General features: G+C 36.5%; 2 protein-coding genes across 3 annotated transcripts; both read right to left on the bottom strand.

Moving 5' to 3' along the window:
* Positions 1 to 6645: 6645 nt before the first annotated feature.
* Positions 6646 to 16561, bottom strand: LOC104747492 (uncharacterized). Of its 2 annotated transcripts, XM_010469128.2 has the most exons (14): positions 16292 to 16561; positions 15043 to 15154; positions 9450 to 9562; positions 9231 to 9353; positions 8867 to 9099; positions 8682 to 8757; positions 8461 to 8547; positions 8294 to 8374; positions 8127 to 8159; positions 7899 to 7952; positions 7774 to 7815; positions 7149 to 7227; positions 6992 to 7062; positions 6646 to 6909 (listed from the first exon to the last, which is right to left on the bottom strand). In XM_010469128.2, the coding sequence occupies exons 1-14, from the start codon at positions 16466 to 16468 to the stop codon at positions 6799 to 6801; spliced, it is 1392 nt and encodes a 463-aa protein (XP_010467430.1). In that variant the 5' UTR covers positions 16469 to 16561; the 3' UTR covers positions 6646 to 6798. The 2 variants fall into 2 exon arrangements, with proteins under 2 accessions (XP_010467430.1, XP_087342988.1); XM_087486862.1 differs by lacking the exons at positions 6646 to 6909; positions 6992 to 7062 and having other exon boundaries at positions 7141 to 7227; positions 16292 to 16527.
* Positions 16562 to 18517: 1956 nt separating this feature from the next.
* On the bottom strand, positions 18518 to 19068 carry LOC147927203 (uncharacterized). Its single transcript, XM_087487355.1, has 2 exons — positions 18843 to 19068; positions 18518 to 18732 (listed from the first exon to the last, which is right to left on the bottom strand). Exons 1-2 carry the CDS (start codon positions 19066 to 19068, stop codon positions 18518 to 18520), a joined length of 441 nt encoding a protein of 146 aa, XP_087343481.1.
* Between the last annotated feature and the right edge of the window lie 400 nt (positions 19069 to 19468).

Below are 19468 nucleotides of genomic sequence, written 5' to 3'. Positions count from 1 at the left end.
ACACACGCCCTTTCCAAAAATAGACAAGTTCTAACTATTCATAGAACTCTCTATTTGTTTGCAACCGCACTTTCCATAAATAGGTAAGCTTTAACTATTCATAAAACTTCCCATTTTTAGAATCCGCATATTCTCTTAGCACCGTGACATCACCAATCAAAAATCCTTGAGAACTGATCATTTCATCTGTGACTACTCTTCAGGTCATCCACTAAACATTCCCGCCACTTTGGCATTTCACATCCCCTTTCCAAAAATAAACAAGTCCTAACTATTCATAGAACTTTTCATTTTTAGAAACTGTCTATTTATGGAAACTTTCCATTTTTATAATTTCATAAACATTCAACCATTACGCATTAAGATTCCATAAGAACTAAACATCTTATTAAATCCTCAAGTGCAACAAACGTTTACAACTCCAAACCGAAAGAAAAACTTAACAAAACCAATCAAAACAGCAAAAAATCTAAACTCCGGGATTAGTGCTCGGCCCTTCCTTCGGCTGCACCCCTCCCACTGTCAGCTGCTGCAACCTCGGACACAGAGACATGATATGTCCAGCATCCTTGCATTAGAAGCACACTCGAATGTTCCCTTGCGTCCCGCTGCTCTTGGGACAGCTTGCCAACCTATGATCCATGCTCCTGCACCCGTAGCATCCCTGACCGCCTTGGTTTGTCACCGACGTCTCCTCCCACTTCCTCTTATGCCTTTGCTCCGACTTGATACCCTTGCTCGGAATGCTCGGCTCTAATGTCTCCTCTGTCCGAACTGTTGGGCTAACCACCACGATCTGCTCCCTTAGGTCTTCCTCGATCTTAGCTGCAGTCTCCACTAGCTCCGCCCTCGTGGCATAACTCCTCCCTCTGCAATGGACCCTTAAGTCTTTCCGAAGCGCCCTCATGAACCTCCTGATCTAAGCATCCTCAGACTCCATCGCCCGACCCTCGTACATCAAAAGTCGACTGAACTCTACGTCCAGCTTCCGCACTGACCGAGTCCCCTGAGATAACTGCAGGAACTGCACCTCCAACCGGTCTAATGCCTCTCTAGGAAAATATTTGCGGTTGAACTCCTCCATAAAGTCAGCCCAAGACATCTCCCTCTGCACCGTCCTAGCAGCCACTCACCACAACTGAGCATCACCGATCAGGTTGTGGACCCCTATGTCCATCCAAAACTCATGAGTACATCTGAGAGACTAGAAGTTACGTTCCACTCTCGTCCTCCACGCATTTGCAACGGTAGGGTCAGAACCACCCGAAAACCGCTCAGTATCAATGTTACACATCTCCCACAACATAGACACATAACGAAAATGAGCTCCCACATCCGCAACCACTGGCTGCTGCTCCTCCGCCATCACTACGGCACTACCTGAGCCTGAGCCGGTGCCACTGCCAGCAACCTCTCCAACACCCGTGTTAACAAGTCCGCAAGATCAACGCCTCCTCCAGGGACTCCACCTCCTGGGACTCCCACACCTGGAACCCTGGCATCTCCAGCCACTCGGGCACCGACACCGCCCACACCGACCCCCTCGGCGGCTACGGTCCTATAAGCACCACCACTGGCCACACTCGTGGATCCCTCCTGGAAGACTTGCGACTCGCCAACGCCCTTAGTTATCACACTCTGGTCCACGGTGTCACTAACCACTAGGCCTCTGCCTTTATCATGACCACGCCTGCGTTTACGACCCCGTCCACGTCCACACCAGCAACAACAACACCTCTAACCATCTGCACTACCCAGAACAAAAGGCTAAGCACAAATTTTAAAACCGCACACAAAGCACACATCTTACCGTGGAATCTCATTGAAGGCTCAAAGAGGATGATAATAGGACTCCATACCACAAACAAATTGACTAACTACTCATAATCAATTTCTATTCACGACATCATGCATCAAGCAACAAGAAAATAATCCAACCAATTAAATTTTTAACCCGCTCTAAACCATCCACTTAACCATCCAAACTGAAACAACCCGACCCGTTTTTTTTTAAATAGTAATAACATAATTAAATACCTCATAATATTTAATTACAACCCAACCAACAAACCAACAACATAACATAACCAACCAACCATAATACCAATAACATGCACAGCGGAAAACATATAACAATAATCACCAATACAATATCCTTCCTAACCATTCTATCCACCAACCTAACATAACCCTATCAAAATCCAAGGTTCCAACATAAACAATATAACCAACAACACACAAACGAGACCCTAGATCATCCTCCTCCTCATCGCCATGATTCCACGTCACATACCTGCACACCACAAACAACAATTGAGATATATAAGTATTATCATAAATACTTAGTGAGACAATCCTCTTCGCTCCTAGATATCATGGCATTGACCAATGCTCCTAGGTCAAATCGCACCGTCCTCGCATTTGCATCGACCGATGCACATGCCGAGCATCATCTTCTCTGAAGCTCCTTGCCGGATCTCCGTTCCTAAACCACCAAAACACGTTCCAATTCCACAAAGAGGCTTCCCAAAGCCTCAGAGGACACATAAACACTCCAACAAACCAAGAAATCACCCATATAACACATAAACACAAAGATCAGAGAAATCTCAAGCTTAGATAAGCCATGGGGTCATGCACTCACCTTTGCCAAGAAGATGCAGACTTTTAAATCAATGAAAACACCCTCCTAGCAAGCTCCTAACACGAACCCAGCTACAGATCTCACCAAGAACAACAATAAAATTTCCAAAATCCTCAACAACGACTTCCTCTCTTTTCCTCTTCTCAAAATGGCTAAAATCGGCTATAAGACGACAAAAATCCTTTTTATATTTGATTCCAGGATTTCCCTAACCCCAAAACGCAACGTTTAACTTACTCGCTTCGCGACCAAACCGGCCTTGAATCGACCAATGCACATAGTGCATCGACTGATGCACCTCCCAAACCGGGATTCCGGTTCGCGGATGTTACAACATCAATGATCACTAATCCCAATGAAGATTTGTTTAAAAAGACGCATGAGCATATTTCATTATTAACATACTCTTTCTTCAATAGATATTCGCTTAAGAGATTATTATACCACATGTGCCTAGATTGTTTTAATCCGTAAAGTGATCGCTGTAAAATGATTGCACATATATCATAAGACTTTGAGTCTACTGCCTCAAGAATTTTAAATCCTTATGGGAATTTCATGTATATATCATTATCTACCGATCCATACAAAGATGTTGTCACTGCATCCATAAGGTACATTTCTAAATTCTTAGAAGCTGTAATTCTCATTAAGTATCTGAATGTAATTGCATCCATTACCGGAGGATATGTTTCTTCATAATCAACTACAGGTCTCTGAGAAAAACCTTGTGCAACAAGTCGGACTTTATATTGTGTGATTTCATCTTTCTCATTTCTCTTTCGCACAAATACTCACTTGCAACCAACATGTTTAATATCTTCATATGCACTAACAAGAGGTCAAAATAGTTTTTTTTTTTTTTTTTTGAGGGAGAACAACTCAATTTTCATAGCTTTTTTTCATTTCTCTCAATCAGGTGTATGTTGGCACTCTGATACGGACCTTGGATCTGAATCATCTTTTTTCATAATAGATCGCTTTTAATACAGAAAAAGAAAATATACCATTATCATCCTCGATTTTATCTCTAGCCCATAATATTCCATCTTGGGCATAGTTAATAGAAATCTCATATTTTTCTGTATCATCATGAGGACTATTCTCTTTATTTGGCTCTTATTGAACCTTTTCATCACCAATTTTCTTTTTCTTTTGAAGATTTTTTTTTTATCTTTAGAGCCCATTAGCCTTCCACGCTTTAGTTGAATCTTATGTTCATTAGCTTTGCTTCCATCAAATTATTTTTTAGGAATTTCAACTCTTGATGGTGCATTTGCAGCTGGAATATATGACTTTGTCATTCTTTTTGTGTCTGTGAACGAATATGGTAATTGATTTGCCAAGTTTTGTAGATGTACAATTTTCTGAACTTCCAGCTCACGTTGATTTGTAAGGGGATCAAGATATATTAAAATGGTGTATACCATGTAATATCTTTTGATACTTGTTTAATACCTCCCCATAACGCTGGAAATTCATCTTCACTAAAATGACAATCGTCAAACCATGCCGTAAACATATCACTAGTTATACTTGGAGATGCATACCAAATTATACTTGGAGATGCATAACCTACGTATGTATCCAATCTTTGTTGTAGCCTCATTTTTGTTCTTTGTGGTGGGGCTACAGGAACATAAACCGCACATCCAAAAATACGGAGATGGGATACGTTTGGCTCTTAGCCAGACGTTCATTGTAAAATGGAATGTTTATTATATGCAATTGGTTGAATCTGGACCAATGCCGCAGCATGCAATAAAGCATGATCCCATATAGAAATTAAGAGTTTTGTTTATAGTATTAACGGTCTAGCAATGAGTTGCAACCATTAATCAAAGATTCAACCATACCATTTTGTGTATAAACATGAGGAACCAGATTCTCAACATTGATTCCTATTGACATACAATAACCATTAAAAGCTTGTGAAGTGACTTTACCATCGTTATCAAGCCTGACCTTCTTTATAGCATAATCAGAGAATTGAGATTTTAACCTGAGTATTTGAGAAAATGAATTTTGCAAAAACCGTATTTCATGTTGTCAATAGAGACACATGTGATCATCTAATAGATGTGTCAATCATTACCATAAAGTAACAAAACGACACACATGTAGGATGTACAAGTCCACATATATCTCCATGTATTCTCTCTAAGAACATTCATGATTCATTCCCAACTTTGGCTGGCGATGGCCAAATTATGAGTTTTTCTTGAGAATATGCATTACATAAAAACTCACCTAATTGAAATACCTTTTGGTTTTTCAATGAATGACCATTTGAATTTTGCATAAATTTTTGTATCATGACTTAACGAGGATGTCGAAGTCTTTCATGCAATATCTTAAGTGTACTAGTAAACTTAGTGTTTACTATAACATATGATGCAAATATATTTATTTTAGTGCAATATAATCCAGTGGATAGCATTGGTAACTCATTTAATATATGTTTCCTCTTAGATGTTTTGCAAAGATATTCAATATTATTCTTATTCATATTCTCTATATGATATCCATTTTTCGAATATCTCTGAACCTTATTAAGTTTCTATGAGACTTATGGGAATATAATGCATTAATTTCATATTTTGTTCCCTATGGCAATGAGAAAGTGGCTTTTGCATAGCCCATAATAATCTTTGCATTACCACATATAGTACTCATGCTTCCTGCAAAATATTTCATTTGGAGAGAGGAAAAGTGTTTTTTTTTTTTTAGTTATTTTAAGTATTGAGTGTGTTAAAGCACTGTCTCCTAAACATATCTTCATTCTCAATCTCAAAGTTTGACATTTTCTGAAATAAAATATCTATAAAATATACATTATTAGAACAGCCTTACAAAATATTTATTATGCATTAAAATAAAACCATTATTGAAAAAGACTTTCACAAAACATGAAGTACATATAAAACTTTTACAACCATGGCATGGCATATTGATCTTACTCGCATGATTTCTTGTTTCATGATCAATTAGAAAAATTGCAATGTCGAGATGGGTTTCATCATTTATGCCATGGAAGGAAGGTCCAGCTTCATCATAGATGAGGTTGGACTCAATATCCCTTTCTTTTGCCTTATGAGATGCTTGATACAGTTCAGCTAAATGTTTTGGTATACGACAGGTTTGAAACCAATGTCCTTTCATGCCGCATCTGTAACAAGTACTTTCATCTTGTTTCTTTATAATACGACCAACATTATTCAATTAAAGGTTTTTGTTGATTTTTCTTGCGCTGAAGTTATTAGGATAGAAACCCCTTCCTTTTCATCGTCCACAACCTTCTCCACGACTGCAACCACGGCCTCGACCGCGTCTGCGTCCGCGTCCTTGCCAATTATTATAGGTGGACGTAGCAACATTCACTTCTGAAAGTGGAGCTGATCCGGTTGGACGAGTTTAATGATTTATCATCATGAGTTCACTGTTTTGTTCAGCAACATGAAAAACTTGCACTAATTCATAATATCGAGAATACCCTCTTGCTCGGTATCATTGCTACAGGAGTACATTTGTAGGATGAAAATTTTGTAATATTTTTTGATCATATCATAATCGGAAACTTCTTCTCCGCAGAGAGTCATCCTAGAAACGATTCCAAACAAAGCGGAATTATATTCACTTACACATTTGTAATCCTAAAACCGTAGGTTTAGCCATTCATGTTTTGCTTTTGGTAAGATCACATATTTTTGGTGATCAAACCAATCTTTGAGAGAAATCCAAAGATCTGTGGGATTTTCTCTCGTGATATATTAGTTATTTAAACTATCGTGAAAATGGTGACGCAAAAACATCATGGTTGTTGTCAAAAAAAAAAAAAAACATCATGGTTCTTGCTTTTTCCTCTTCTAACCATGTTTCTGAGGGATCGAGAGTTTTGAGAAGCCCATTCTCTTTTTGCATATAATGTCCATGTTATATTAGATTTTCCAGAGACATCAAGGGCAGCAAAAGTTCAAGCTTTGCCATGTTCAACATGATAATTATATAACAAAAAAACTTGTTAAATATGTATATTTTTTATGAATTTTTATAAAACTTTTGTTTTAATAATAAAAATAAAACTTAGAAGATTATAATCTATTATAGAAATATATATTTAATTTTTTTTTCTAAGAAGACATAGATACATTTCTTCATGAGATATCTCTTGTTAAAGCTTCCTCAATTTGAATTGTTGTTGATGCTTTGTTCAATGACGGAGAAGGAACATCTTTTATCAGAAGGCTCAGAAGGAATCCAATCATCTGTTCATGCAAATCAATCTTAGTCATGCATAATAATAATATATACATAAAAAATCAACATGGTTGTGATAAGTGAGATTACCAAGGAGAATGCAACACACAGAAGGCTGAATCCAGGAAAATAGAACGGAGCGTTTTCGGATAGAAACAATGCTATATATATCCAACAAAAATTAGTTATCTGCTTGAGAACATAGTATTGAATGGTGTTCATAGTCCAGTTTAACTTGTTTATGTACCTGTCAGTGGACTATATATAAATGGAGCCAAGACTCCAGAAAAAGACTTTACCCCGGATATGTATCCCTGAACCTTCCCCTGTTATATGGAGATCAAAAATAAAATTATCATTGTCTGAATTATCATTTTATGGACTAGAGCATTTTATATAATTTTTTTTCCAAATGTCACTCAAACCAGCGATTTCTAGACTTTGTTTGAGAATCTACAGTATTTAACATTTTGTGCCTTCAATATATATGTTTTTCTTTGTTGATAAACTTAATATGCTGATAGTTAACATACGACAGATCCCCGTACCATCCAGTTTTAAATATGTTAATACAGTTTAAACATTTGGTGATTGCTTTGGTGTCTAGTCACTCAGCCATCTATTTTAAAATTTGGATCAATTTAACAGATATTTGGTCCGATTGATTTCGATTTATGTTGGAGTAAAATATGTTAACACACTATTGAACTGTATAAACGTTTAATTCAAAACTAATTGACAATATATAGATGAATAATGCATGTTACTCTAATCCTGTTTTATGTTTTCATATAAATTTTTTGACACTTTCTTAACACGTTGATACTAACAATGGATTGATGCAGGAGAAATTATTATTTTCACGGTCTTACCTGTTCACCGGCTCCCACTTGTCTTGAAGCAATACCACAAACCTATAACCAATTTTAAGTTTTGTTTAAGCGATATAAAAAACATTATTAGTAATTAAGGACCACATGAAGCCATAAAGACTTACAGATGGCATTACGAACATGACTACGGGTACAAGCACGGTCGTGGCATAAGGAACCTATACATATTGTTCAAACAAAACAAACACAATCCTATTGAATTTGAAACCTTAAAATATATTATTAGTCATGTTAAACTCTTAAAATGTCAGTTTTTTTTTGTTAACAAAAATGTGAATTTTATATGTATATGACTTTTGTTTTTGTTTGATAATATTTCGTAGCGAACTCACCCATGCTGACCACGAAACACTAAGACAAGCTGCCTGCACCACAAGCACGAAACACAAATCATTAGCTGTATATAGTACCTTAATTAAGGATATCAATTTATCTAGAATTTCATATATCCAATGGAGGAAGTTGAAGACAAAAGAAAGTTTAAAAAAAGTTTACGTACGTTGAGAGTTTCCATAAGAAGCCCTATTGATAAAACCTTACGTTCTCCAATAGCAGAAACCAATATCGGCAATACAAATAGCTGAGAAAAATAATAACAGCACACTTTAATGTACATTATTTTTTCTGTTATAAACGTTAATTGCATGTATCTTTTACAGTGTTTACCTGGGAGATGGAGCCAATGATGGTCATCAACAATATGAGCTCAGCAAAGTCATTTTTGTTGAACCCAAAACGAGCTTTCAGAAAATACTGTTTTATTAAAAAGAGAAAAAAAATTATTCCACTTTTGTGTCTTTTGTTTTTGTTGACAAGGCCATGTTTGTGTTTATTAATAGTTTTTGAAGTAAAATAAAGAATGTAAAAGTGTGGAGATGAGAAAAAACCAAGAAAGCCGACTGCATTCCACTTTGTGCGAAGGTGGCAAAGAAAGTCACAACCAATGTTTGGACGAGTATGGGGCTGTACATGTATTAGAAAAAAACCCCATATTTATCATAATATATATATATATATGTAAATCCTACCATGCATACATTATATTTTATTTATATGAATATATGCAATGTACCTATTTTTTATCAAGCTGGCCATATCTTTCAGAGACGAATGTCTAGTGTTATAGACAGGTGTGTTGGTTGGTGCATCTCTTAGAATCGGCTCTGCTAATGGATCACCACGATCTTGAACCTCTTGGTGATTTCTACCACCATCAAAGTATTCGTCATCATCATCATCATGTAATCTCTCTTTTAAGAAAATTTTCATGTACACCAGGCCGGCAGAAAATGATATAGCTGAAACCTATTGAATTACATTTTTCTTATATCGTTGGTGGCAATGGTGGGCACCCAATATATAAAGTTGTGGCAAACAAGACTTCAGGAAAATGAGAAATAATTGTATATGATTGGATCATCTTTTGATTTCAATACCTGAAAAGTCGAAGCTATGGGTAAAAAACGAGTTGAGAATGTTGCACAAACTGCGGAAATCGATTTAACACCTGCTAAAACTCCAAATATTGCTATTCTTTTTCTGCCATGAACATTTTTCGCCTGAAAAGTATAATTAAACGAAATGATCTCGTACAAAATTTATGAGTGATTTTTATAAGAAGAAAACAACATATAATATGATCATGGTAATTTTACCACATAAGCATGAGCAAGACAGTCAACGGTGCCTTGGCAGACCATATCGAATAGAATCTTGGTTATGTAAAATGCGTAGAAGAATTTTGTATCCCTTCTATACCCTAATATCGCTGCAAAAAGTTACAAACAGAAAACACGATTCGACATATATTAATTCTGGACATTCTATATTGTACTTTCTTGGATTCAAAATTGTTATATGATAATAATAGTAGTAAAATTTTATCTTGATGTATTCAAGAATACCTAGAGCAGGAATACCTAGAGCAGTATGTATTGGACATTATATCAATATTCCTAATAACTTCGTTCACTTGAAGAGAGTAACATAATATTTTCACTTCAAGTTTTGATGATAACAGTTTATAACACATCTTTGTGGACAACTTTATGAAAATCCCCTATAGGAGGACACAAAGAAAGAATGTTAAAATAAGAATTAATGTGACAAGTAAATCAAAGAGGGTTTCTGAGCTAATAACCTATCTTTTTTATGTAGATGGCCAATAACCTATCCTTTTGCATCTAGTTTTAATTTTTGTAACCGACTCTAAAAGTTCACATGCGGTGAGGAAGAAACAATTGTGTAACTCGTCCTCATTTTATATATGGCTCAGATAAATTGGCAATTTATTGGGATTCATCACCATAACTTTAGAGTAAAATTAGTTTTTCTGTAACGCTTCGAATGTCATATTTTACAGTAGGTTCCATGTCTACTCTCGATTTATAGGCCTATCTCTTTTAATGGCTTTCATGTCTTTTCTCAGTCCTTAGATTTACATTTTATGACACTCTAGTTTGTGAGAACTTTAAAATAATTGATTTAATCATGTACCGTCACCAAAGTACAATTATTTTTTTAATGAAAAGTCTTGAGAGAACTTCACAATTAAGCTTGCTTATGCTGGAGACTAGAATAGTATTAGAATGGTGAACTTCCAAAAAGTGGTTGTCGAAACTGTGCGAGTGAGGAGAAAACACAAATAAAAATTATTTGGTGATTTGTAGGATCGGTAAACAAGTCCTCAAAGTCTCCCAGACGTAGCAAACATGCCGTCGGATAATGATGGGCTCACGGGCCTAGTGAGAACGTAAGGCCTACTAAGAGAGGTGGACCCATAGACTGAGAGTAGACATGATACCTAGTAGGAGGTGGCGGTGGGGACATTACAAGTGGTATCAAAGCCAAACCAAGACGAGTGTGGAGTCGAGTGAGTTCACACCGTCGGGGATAAAGATCTTGATCCGCAACGAGGACGTTACGATCTGTTAGTGGGGGTGAATTGTGACACCTCGGTTTGCAAAAAGGTATAAAATAATTGATTTGGCCATCTATGTCACCAAAGTTAACTTATCTTTTCGATCAAAGGTCCTGAGCGAACTCCACAGTTAAGCGTGCTTATGTTGGAGTAGTCTCAGGATGGGTGACCTTTCATGAAGTGGTTGTCAGAACTGTGCGACTGAGGACAAAACATAGAGAAAGATCATGTGGTGATTTGTAGGGTCGGTAAACAAGTCCTTAAAGCCTCCTAGACGTAGCAAACCGGTTGTCGGATAATGGTAGACTCACAGACCTAGAGAGAACATCAGGCCCACTAAGAGAGGTGGTGTAGTGAACCACACTAAGGGATAAAAACCCAAAAAAAAAAATCTAAGAAAGAGCTCAGAAAGAAGGAGAAGAGAAAATAAAGAAGAAAAGCCGAATGATTTCCGAACAAATATCAACAAGTCAAAAAATGAACCAATGCCCAGTGCCGAACAAGAGAGCCATTGAACCAACATTGTAGATGACCAATAGCTAAAACAATTTCTCTGATGGAAAGTATTAAAAACTACAAAGAAGAGGAATCATCGAACCAAAAATAAAATAAGAATAAGGACCAACAAAGATTATCTAATAGCCAAACATGCCAATGAGTGTGGTACCGTAAGGTTAACGCTGCTATCAGTAAACCAGCGTACCGGCTGTTGTACTACAGACAGACCAACTTACTAGCAGTCTATTTACCAAGAAGCTAACCTAAACAGCCAAATTACCGAGAGGCTAAAATTGGTATGGGGAGGCCAACATACCAGCAGTCAAATTACCGAGAGGCTAACATTGGTATCGGGAGGCCAACGTACTAACAGCCAAATTACATAGAGGCTAACATTGGTACCGGGAGGCCAACATGCCAACAGCCAAAATACCGAGAGGCCAGAAAGGGCTCCAACAGCGATACGTACCGAAAGCCATTAGAATGACATATCTGACGATGGCAACATAGAAAGGGCATTTTAATGTCATTGGTCAAATATTATCAAAGTATATGATGAAATACGATCCTAGATCGAGACATTTTCGAAGGAAGTCGATAAGTCCCGACCCATGGTTGAGTAACTTGCGCTAAAACCTGAATGGAAGACAAGTAAGAAAGATGGAAGCCACATTAGCAATGAAAAACTGAAAGAAGAGCAATACATGATGTGGTTGAAGAATAGTACCACATGCAAAGTAATGATCGAAGAAGAGCGCAAAAATATGGAAAAACAAAGGAGAATCAAATATTCTATTACTAGTTAACCAAAGCCACTTGCCTTACAAAAGGAACAAGAAACATGCAAAATAGAGAAGGAAGACACATGTGTAAATTTATGCCACTTGTTTGTCCAGAGAAAATATCATGAGCCGCATGCAACACAATATTTTCTATCAGCGCCACGTGTTGCGCCATGCAGAACACAAGTCGACACATGGTTACAAAGGGGGAATGAACCTAAACGCCTATAAATACAACCCTCTCTTTACCCAAAAAAAACACAAAAAGACTCTCTAAAGAAACTGTACGATTAAGAAGACGAAGTCGAAGATTCTGGTCAATGGAGATGAAGGTTCGTTAGCGCTGAAGGTCGAGAGTTATCGCTAAAGATCGAGAAGGGAACTATTGTCTGATCTGCCGGAGAAGAAAAAATTCAATAAATATGCTGTTAAAACCATTCTTGAGTTATGATAGTATTGTGTGGGATGTTACATGAGCTCTAGGGATCTTGTACACATCTATTGCTTGTTGCATGTTCATCTAGATAGAATGCATGCTAGAATCACTTGAGCTAAGATGAATTGCATGTAAAATTTGGTAGGAATTCTTGTTAGGTTCTTGTTTAATCACATAAAACTAACAATAGATAGATATTCAGAAGGAAAAAAGTCCAACAAGCTAATCAGGCCGACTTTGAAGGGCAATCTTGGAATTTTGCCTTGGAGCCCTAGAGAACCCTAATTCTACACTCGCCTATAAATAGCAAAGTACATTTATTGAAATCCTTATTCTAACTCACAAATATTATTCTGAGAGCAATATTTTCTCTCGAAATCCAAGTTTAATATCCTCTTTGTAGTTCCCTTTTTAGCTTTGTAACGCTCGTGTCCCGGAAAATAATTAAATATTAGAGTTTATATCAGAAATTGGGTGGATTCAGTTTAATATCGATTTAGATAAATTCTGGTTTAATTTAATTAAACCAAGAAACTCTAGATTTCTCTATAACTCACGCCTCTCTGCTCTCTTTTGGTGGTTGTCGTCGTTCTTGTAGAAAGAAAAAAGAGAGCTTGTTTGTGGAGAAGAGGTGTGAGGAAGGGGAGGATTGATTTTGGGGTGTTAGGCAAAGGAGCAGAATCGTTAGGGTTTGGGAGGAAACACTTTCAACATATCAAATCGACGTCAAAGGTAACGAAATATGGTAGAGTTATTTCCAAGCCTTTCATAGTTATTCTCCTTTTTACAGAAGTAGATTTGGATGTAAACTCGATGAGTTATTGGTAGTTTCATGAGACACGTTTTCTCATACGTGAGTTGGAACCATCGAGGATTGTAACTGAGATAGTGGTCTCGTGTTGTTTCTGATCGGTACAAGATTTTGTGGAAAGATTTGTGACATCTAGCGCTAGCCTTTTATCGGAGGGATTTGATTGTTAACGGTTGGTTTTTATTTTAAGGTTTCTTCTTTGAGACTGTTCTTTTCTGATGTTTCTGTCCAGTTTGTTTCAAAGTTGCTTTTGGTTGTGTGACTTGTTGAAGGACGTTGCTAGGCTGTTGTAGATGCAAGGAGAGCCTCTATTCTGGTTGTAGTTATTTTTTTTAATCATTTTGATAAGGAGAGTGTGGGACCATGAGCTTATCTGAGTGATTTGGTTGTATGACTTGTTTTGTGTGATGATATGTAGGTGTGGTGAATGTGTTATTGGGTGATTTGTTCAATGACTGGTTTGTTATATTTTATTTGTAGCTGTACTCTTGATTTGTTTGTGTGTATAGCTCGTAGATGGGAGGATCGCCTCAGTGGGTATTTCTGGTAATACTTACGCATCTCGTTGTGTTTGTGGTGCAGGTAATGCATGTGTAGCATGGAATCATGGCGATGAAGAGGCGAATGATCTAGAGCCTCGATTGTTGTGTTGTGTTTATCTTATTTTGTTGTTAGAATCTGGTTAGAAGTATGCTAGGTTGATGGTTCATATTGGTTATTGTTGGTATTATATTTTAATATATTAGAGTAGATTTGATATGTCTTCGTTATTTATATAGGGTTATTGTTGGTTTATTAGTTGGGTTGTAATTAAATATTATGTGATATTTAATTATATTATTATTATTATTATTTTTAAATGAGTTGAGTTGTTTCAAGCTTCGAGTTCGTCGCGTTCTGATAGATAGCTTCCCTGTAAGCTGTTGAACATAATCTCGATTCTCTGTAACAGACAACCTTATTTGTTCATTAATAAAAAGAACTGCTTCAGTCTTACCCCAAAAATCTTGTATATAGATATAGTGCGAATCCCGGTATAAACAATACTCATGGAATCGTGAGGTGTCCACGAATAGATAAACAAATTAACTAACTGAGGCATCTTTCGTTTTATTGGTACGTGATTAAGTGGCTGGTTTTTCTTTTTTGGACAAACATGCAAGTGGCTAGTTTCTTAAACGTTAACTCTACAATTATTGGTAGTTGGTACATATAATATATAACTACTAATTGGCTTTGCATATCTATTTTTAATTTGAAAATCATATATTAAAAACATCATAAATTTACCAAAAATGGTCAAAATAACATAAATTTTGTTTGTAGTGAACCAATTATCTAACCTTTAATAAATTTTTAAATAAATCACGAATTTTTGTTAACTTTACCAAATAAAACATAATGTTAATGATATTTGTTAACAAAGAGCAAGTCGTTAATTTAATCTCCCAAATAAATAAAAAATATCCACTTTCCAGTTTTGTTAACGGATAATCAAGTCGTTAAATTGTTGTGTCATATCATTCAAAATCGTGTTTTATTTGGTAAAATTAACGAAAATATATGATCTTTTAGAAAATCAACAAAAGTTTATGATTTATTTAGAAAGTCAATAAAAGTTAGAAATTTAATTTGTCACAAGTAAAGTTCATGACTTTTCCCCACTAGTTTTCAAATTTTTGAATATTAGAAAAAAAAAAACTAGAATTATACATTGCGTAAAAACATTTGTTTTCCATGATAAATGAGTTTCAAAAAAAAAAACTAATTCAATACTTAAGTATTAAGAGGAAAAAGGAACCTGGAGGAAGAATAGAGAGACACATAGGAAGAGTGAGCAATGCTTTGATTCCATATCTGTCGGATAGAGTCCCGATCACTGGCACCATTACCATTGTCCCTAATCCTACAGTCTTTTTTTTTTACCATTTTCACGGTCAGAAAAATGTTTATAAAATTATAAAAATTAGTTTAACTTTCTGAAGTTTATTATAATGAAGAGGCAACAATAACTTGAAAATATTTGATTCAGTTACACCAAGTAAATTCCAATCATAAGAAGACAAACTTATCGCAATATTGCGCAATATTTATCAAACAGACATTACTACAACTACAACTTTTGCAAACCTTTATTTTATCTATTTTATCAGAATAAATTTGCTACAACTTCTGGTGAATTTCATGAAAGTATATTTGATGACAAAGACCTTCCTGATTTAGTTGTTGGTATAATCCCCTATATATTTCATATATTAATAGAGAAGCATTATTGAAAAAATGTTGATGTGTCATTGCTAGAGAACGCGAAGCACATTTTAGCAAATAATTATCACTAATTATACTAATTATATCTATACCACTATATATTTAAATCAAAATTTATTACATAAATTAAAACTATTTGTAGCCATTTAATTTGAATTTATATTACTATTCTTTAAAAAACAACAAATTATTTTTAATTGATAATTATTCATATTTTATTAAAACAAAATCCATGCAAATTTTTCCACCACATTAAAAAAAAATTCTACTTTCAAATATCTCACGGGTGAAGTGTATTTTTACACGAAATAATCATAAATTTGAATAATAATAAAAAATTACATATTTTATTTTATACAAACGAATCTTATACATAATTTTGTTTGAATCGATTTATCTGCACTATGTGCGGGTTGTTTACCTAGTATAAGTTAAAAAAATAAACTCAAATGATGTAATTATTTAGCGACTAACAAAAAATATCATGTAATATACACTACATATGTGTATAATTAACATGTCCTTAATTAAACACAAATGTGGTAACATGTCATTTCTCGGATTGAGGTTATTTCTTGAGAACTGTACATTTTTCATCGTCTCCATATATAAAAATAATTTACCTGACATTGACAGACGTTCAAGTTTATGAAGCAGTAGTTAGCATATATACCCAAAGATTTAAGAAAGTCATTAACCAAAAAAAAGAGTGATTAAAGAGTTAAAACATGAGAGTAAACGCCAATATGAAACAATAGATATATAAAGGTAGAGGTTGATACCACTTGTTCTACTCCGCTGAGATACACGGCGAGAGAACATGTATCGTTTAAGCCGGAGCAAACCGCGGAGACAGTGACATCAGTTATCACTGGCCTCAGCAAGAACTCGGCGTATCCCGACAGGAAAGCCGTCGTCAGAATGTGTCTCAGCTCCCCAAGCCTATATTTGACCTCCATAAGTCTCCTTTCCTAAACTCTCACTTCCAATTCATAATTATCAATGTATCTTCTTCTGTAGATATGCCACAAACGTGCAAATATTAATATAGTGATTACTCTTTTTGTTAAATCATATAATAATTAAGCTGAGTAGTGTAACACCCTGGCCATTGTCTTTTTACAACGCAAGTTGAATTAATTAATCAATAAAAATTGGTAAATGATTTTGGTAAAGGAATTTTCATCCATAGTAAGATAGTACTATACAAGAAAGTTTACATATGAATTCATATTGAGAAGTACTCTCTCGGTCTCTCCTATCCATATATTATTACGTATATTATAGTTTGTGTATGTAACGCTCCAACCGCTACTTTTCAGTACGTCCACTTCTTCTCTTGATCATGGATCAATCTAATCCGACTGTCGGTTCGTTATGTGCGGATAATTTTAAAACTTTGTTTACCAAACCTAAAATTATATTATCAAGCAATTTTTTTACTGTAACATCATGATTTTCACTTTGCTTAGTGTGCCCAATGTCTATTTCCGGTCGGTGTATCCACCTATGTCCGACAGCCAGTTTGTTACGTCGGAAGGTTTTAAAGACTTGTTTACCGTCTCTACAAATCACCACATGATATTTTCCTATGTTTTGTCCACACTCACACAGTTCCGACAATCACTTCTTGGAAGGTCACCCATCTTAAAACTACTCCAGCACATACATGCATAATTCGAGAGTTTTCTCAGGCCCTTTGATCGACAAGTGCATTTTGGTGACATAGGTGGTCAATTCAATTTTTTTAAACCTCTCCGCAAACTGGAGTGTCCCATTTACCATGTTTTATCCTTATTCGCATGATTCTAACAATCATTTTTCAAAAGGTTATTGTAACGTCCCGACTGCCACCTCTTAGTGGACCCCATGTCCATTCTCAGTCCATGGACCCACCTTTCTTGACGGGCCTCACATCCTCTTACTAGGCCCCGTGAGCTCATTCATATCTGACAGTCAGTTTGCTACGTCAAGGAGGCTTTAAAGACTTGTTTACCGTCCCTACAAATCATCAGGTGATCTTTCCCTATGTTTTGTCGTCACTCGCATAGTTCCTACAATCACTTTCCGGAAGGTCACCCATCCTGAAACTACTCCAGCTCAAGCAAGCTTAACTCTGGAGTTCTCTCAGGATCTTTGATCGAAAAGATAAGTGAACTTTGGACAACATAGTTGGTCAAATCAATTATTTTAAACCTCTCCGCATGTCCTTGAAACTGAGATATATAACTCCAGCATCAAGCAATTTTAAAATTTCCTTCTATACCACTTCCTTTAAAATAGGATTTAGCCTTCGCTGAGGTTCAACACTAGAGTACAAATCATCTTCTAAATTAATCCTATAAGTGCAAAGATCATGCGAGATTTCCTTAATGTCATCTAGAGTATAACCAATTGCTTTTCTATATTTTCTTAATTCAGTGCAAAAGCAATTTCAGATCTTTATTTGTTAAACTAGCATTGACAATAACGGGATAAGTTGAATTGGGTCCTAAGAAGGCGTACCTTAGCCCAGATAGAAGAGATTTTAGCTCTACCTTTGGTGCTTTCAACTCGGACCAGTCATTAGAGCATGGATGTTGTGACCCGATGGGGTGCTCGATCATGCTACATGAGGGGCTGATCGGGTGGTTGGTCGGGTTGTCTCCTTCCGCCACTAAGCTCGAGCTGCTGCACGACATTATACTCAACGGGGTGGTCGTGTAAGTGATCGGGTAGTTGGTCGGATTGCTAAAGTTTCTTCTTTTTGTTCTGGGCTTTCCTACACGATCACATTCAGACTCTCACTCAATATTGGCTCAATGACTGTCTTGTAGGTGTCCAACAGCTCCTTGTAGTACTTTGATTCTTATGAACAAATCCCTCTTTGCTATCCTTTGTTAGTGCTATACTAAGGCAGTCCTCTTCTCCTACTTCTACAAATGTTTCTTCACTCAATTTGTCCATTTCTTCAACCCAGAAAACCTGGTAATCTATAGTTGGTTTTTCATGGTGTCTCGAATATCAAACTACATGGTGAAGTCCTTTCCTAGGTTCAGATCTATCCTTCCATTCTTCATATCTATCATTGCTCCAGCTGTGGCTAAGAATGGTCTTCCTAGGATTGTTGGGTCTTTTGGTTCTACATCGATTTCTAAGACCACAAAATCAGTAGATACTTCCACTGCTCCTACTCTTACCAGCAGGTCCTCCAACAGCCCATGTGGAACTCTTACCGATCTGTCTGCCAAGATTAATTGTATGTTGATAGTTTAAACTTCTCAAATCCCAACCATTTAGCAATAGTTAGTGCCATGATGCTGACTGATGCTCCCAGATCATTGAGGCATTTACCATATGACAGAGGTCCTATCGAACATGGCAGGGTAAAGGATCCAGGATTGCCAAGTTTCTTAGGAATGACTGTTCTCTGAATGATGGCACTACACTCGTGGATAAGTATGACCATCCCTTGGACTTGCTTGATCCTCTCCATCATTGCATCTTTCAGGAATTTCTGGTATGGAGGTATGAGGGCATACACGTCCATAAAAGGCATCGGGAGCTCAAGCTCTTTCATCAGTTTATCGAATAAGGCCTTGTATTTCTCTAGAAGTTCTTTGTGAAACCTCCCAGAAAATGGTAGTGGCGGCTTGTAAGGTGGGGGAATAAAGTTTCATTCTTTCTACTTCTCGCTACCTGTCTTATTAGGAGGGCTTGGTTCTGCCCTAGCATCAACCTGATCAGGTACTTAAGTAGGATGATCGGGTACCAGATCGGATTGAACGGCTGGTTAGCTTGGTGGATGCACGGTAGTTGCTTCCTGACCAAAATTCTCCCCATCTAAGTCATCGACTGTCCTCAGTGATGTTATGTGGTCCCTCGCGGGAAGGTAAATTGCGTTTACTATGTAAGGGAATAACATGGGCAGATTTGCGTGTAGCAGAGGTGGAAGCAGCCCTGTCCTCAAGCTGCTGGAT

Source organism: Camelina sativa, chromosome 15 (genome assembly GCF_030686135.1).
Source record: "Camelina sativa cultivar CO46 ecotype springtype chromosome 15, ASM3068613v1".
Classification (NCBI taxonomy): Eukaryota; Viridiplantae; Streptophyta; class Magnoliopsida; order Brassicales; family Brassicaceae; genus Camelina; species Camelina sativa.
The sequence above is the reverse complement of the archived record's forward strand: the minus strand, read 5'-3'. Positions and strand labels throughout refer to the sequence as shown.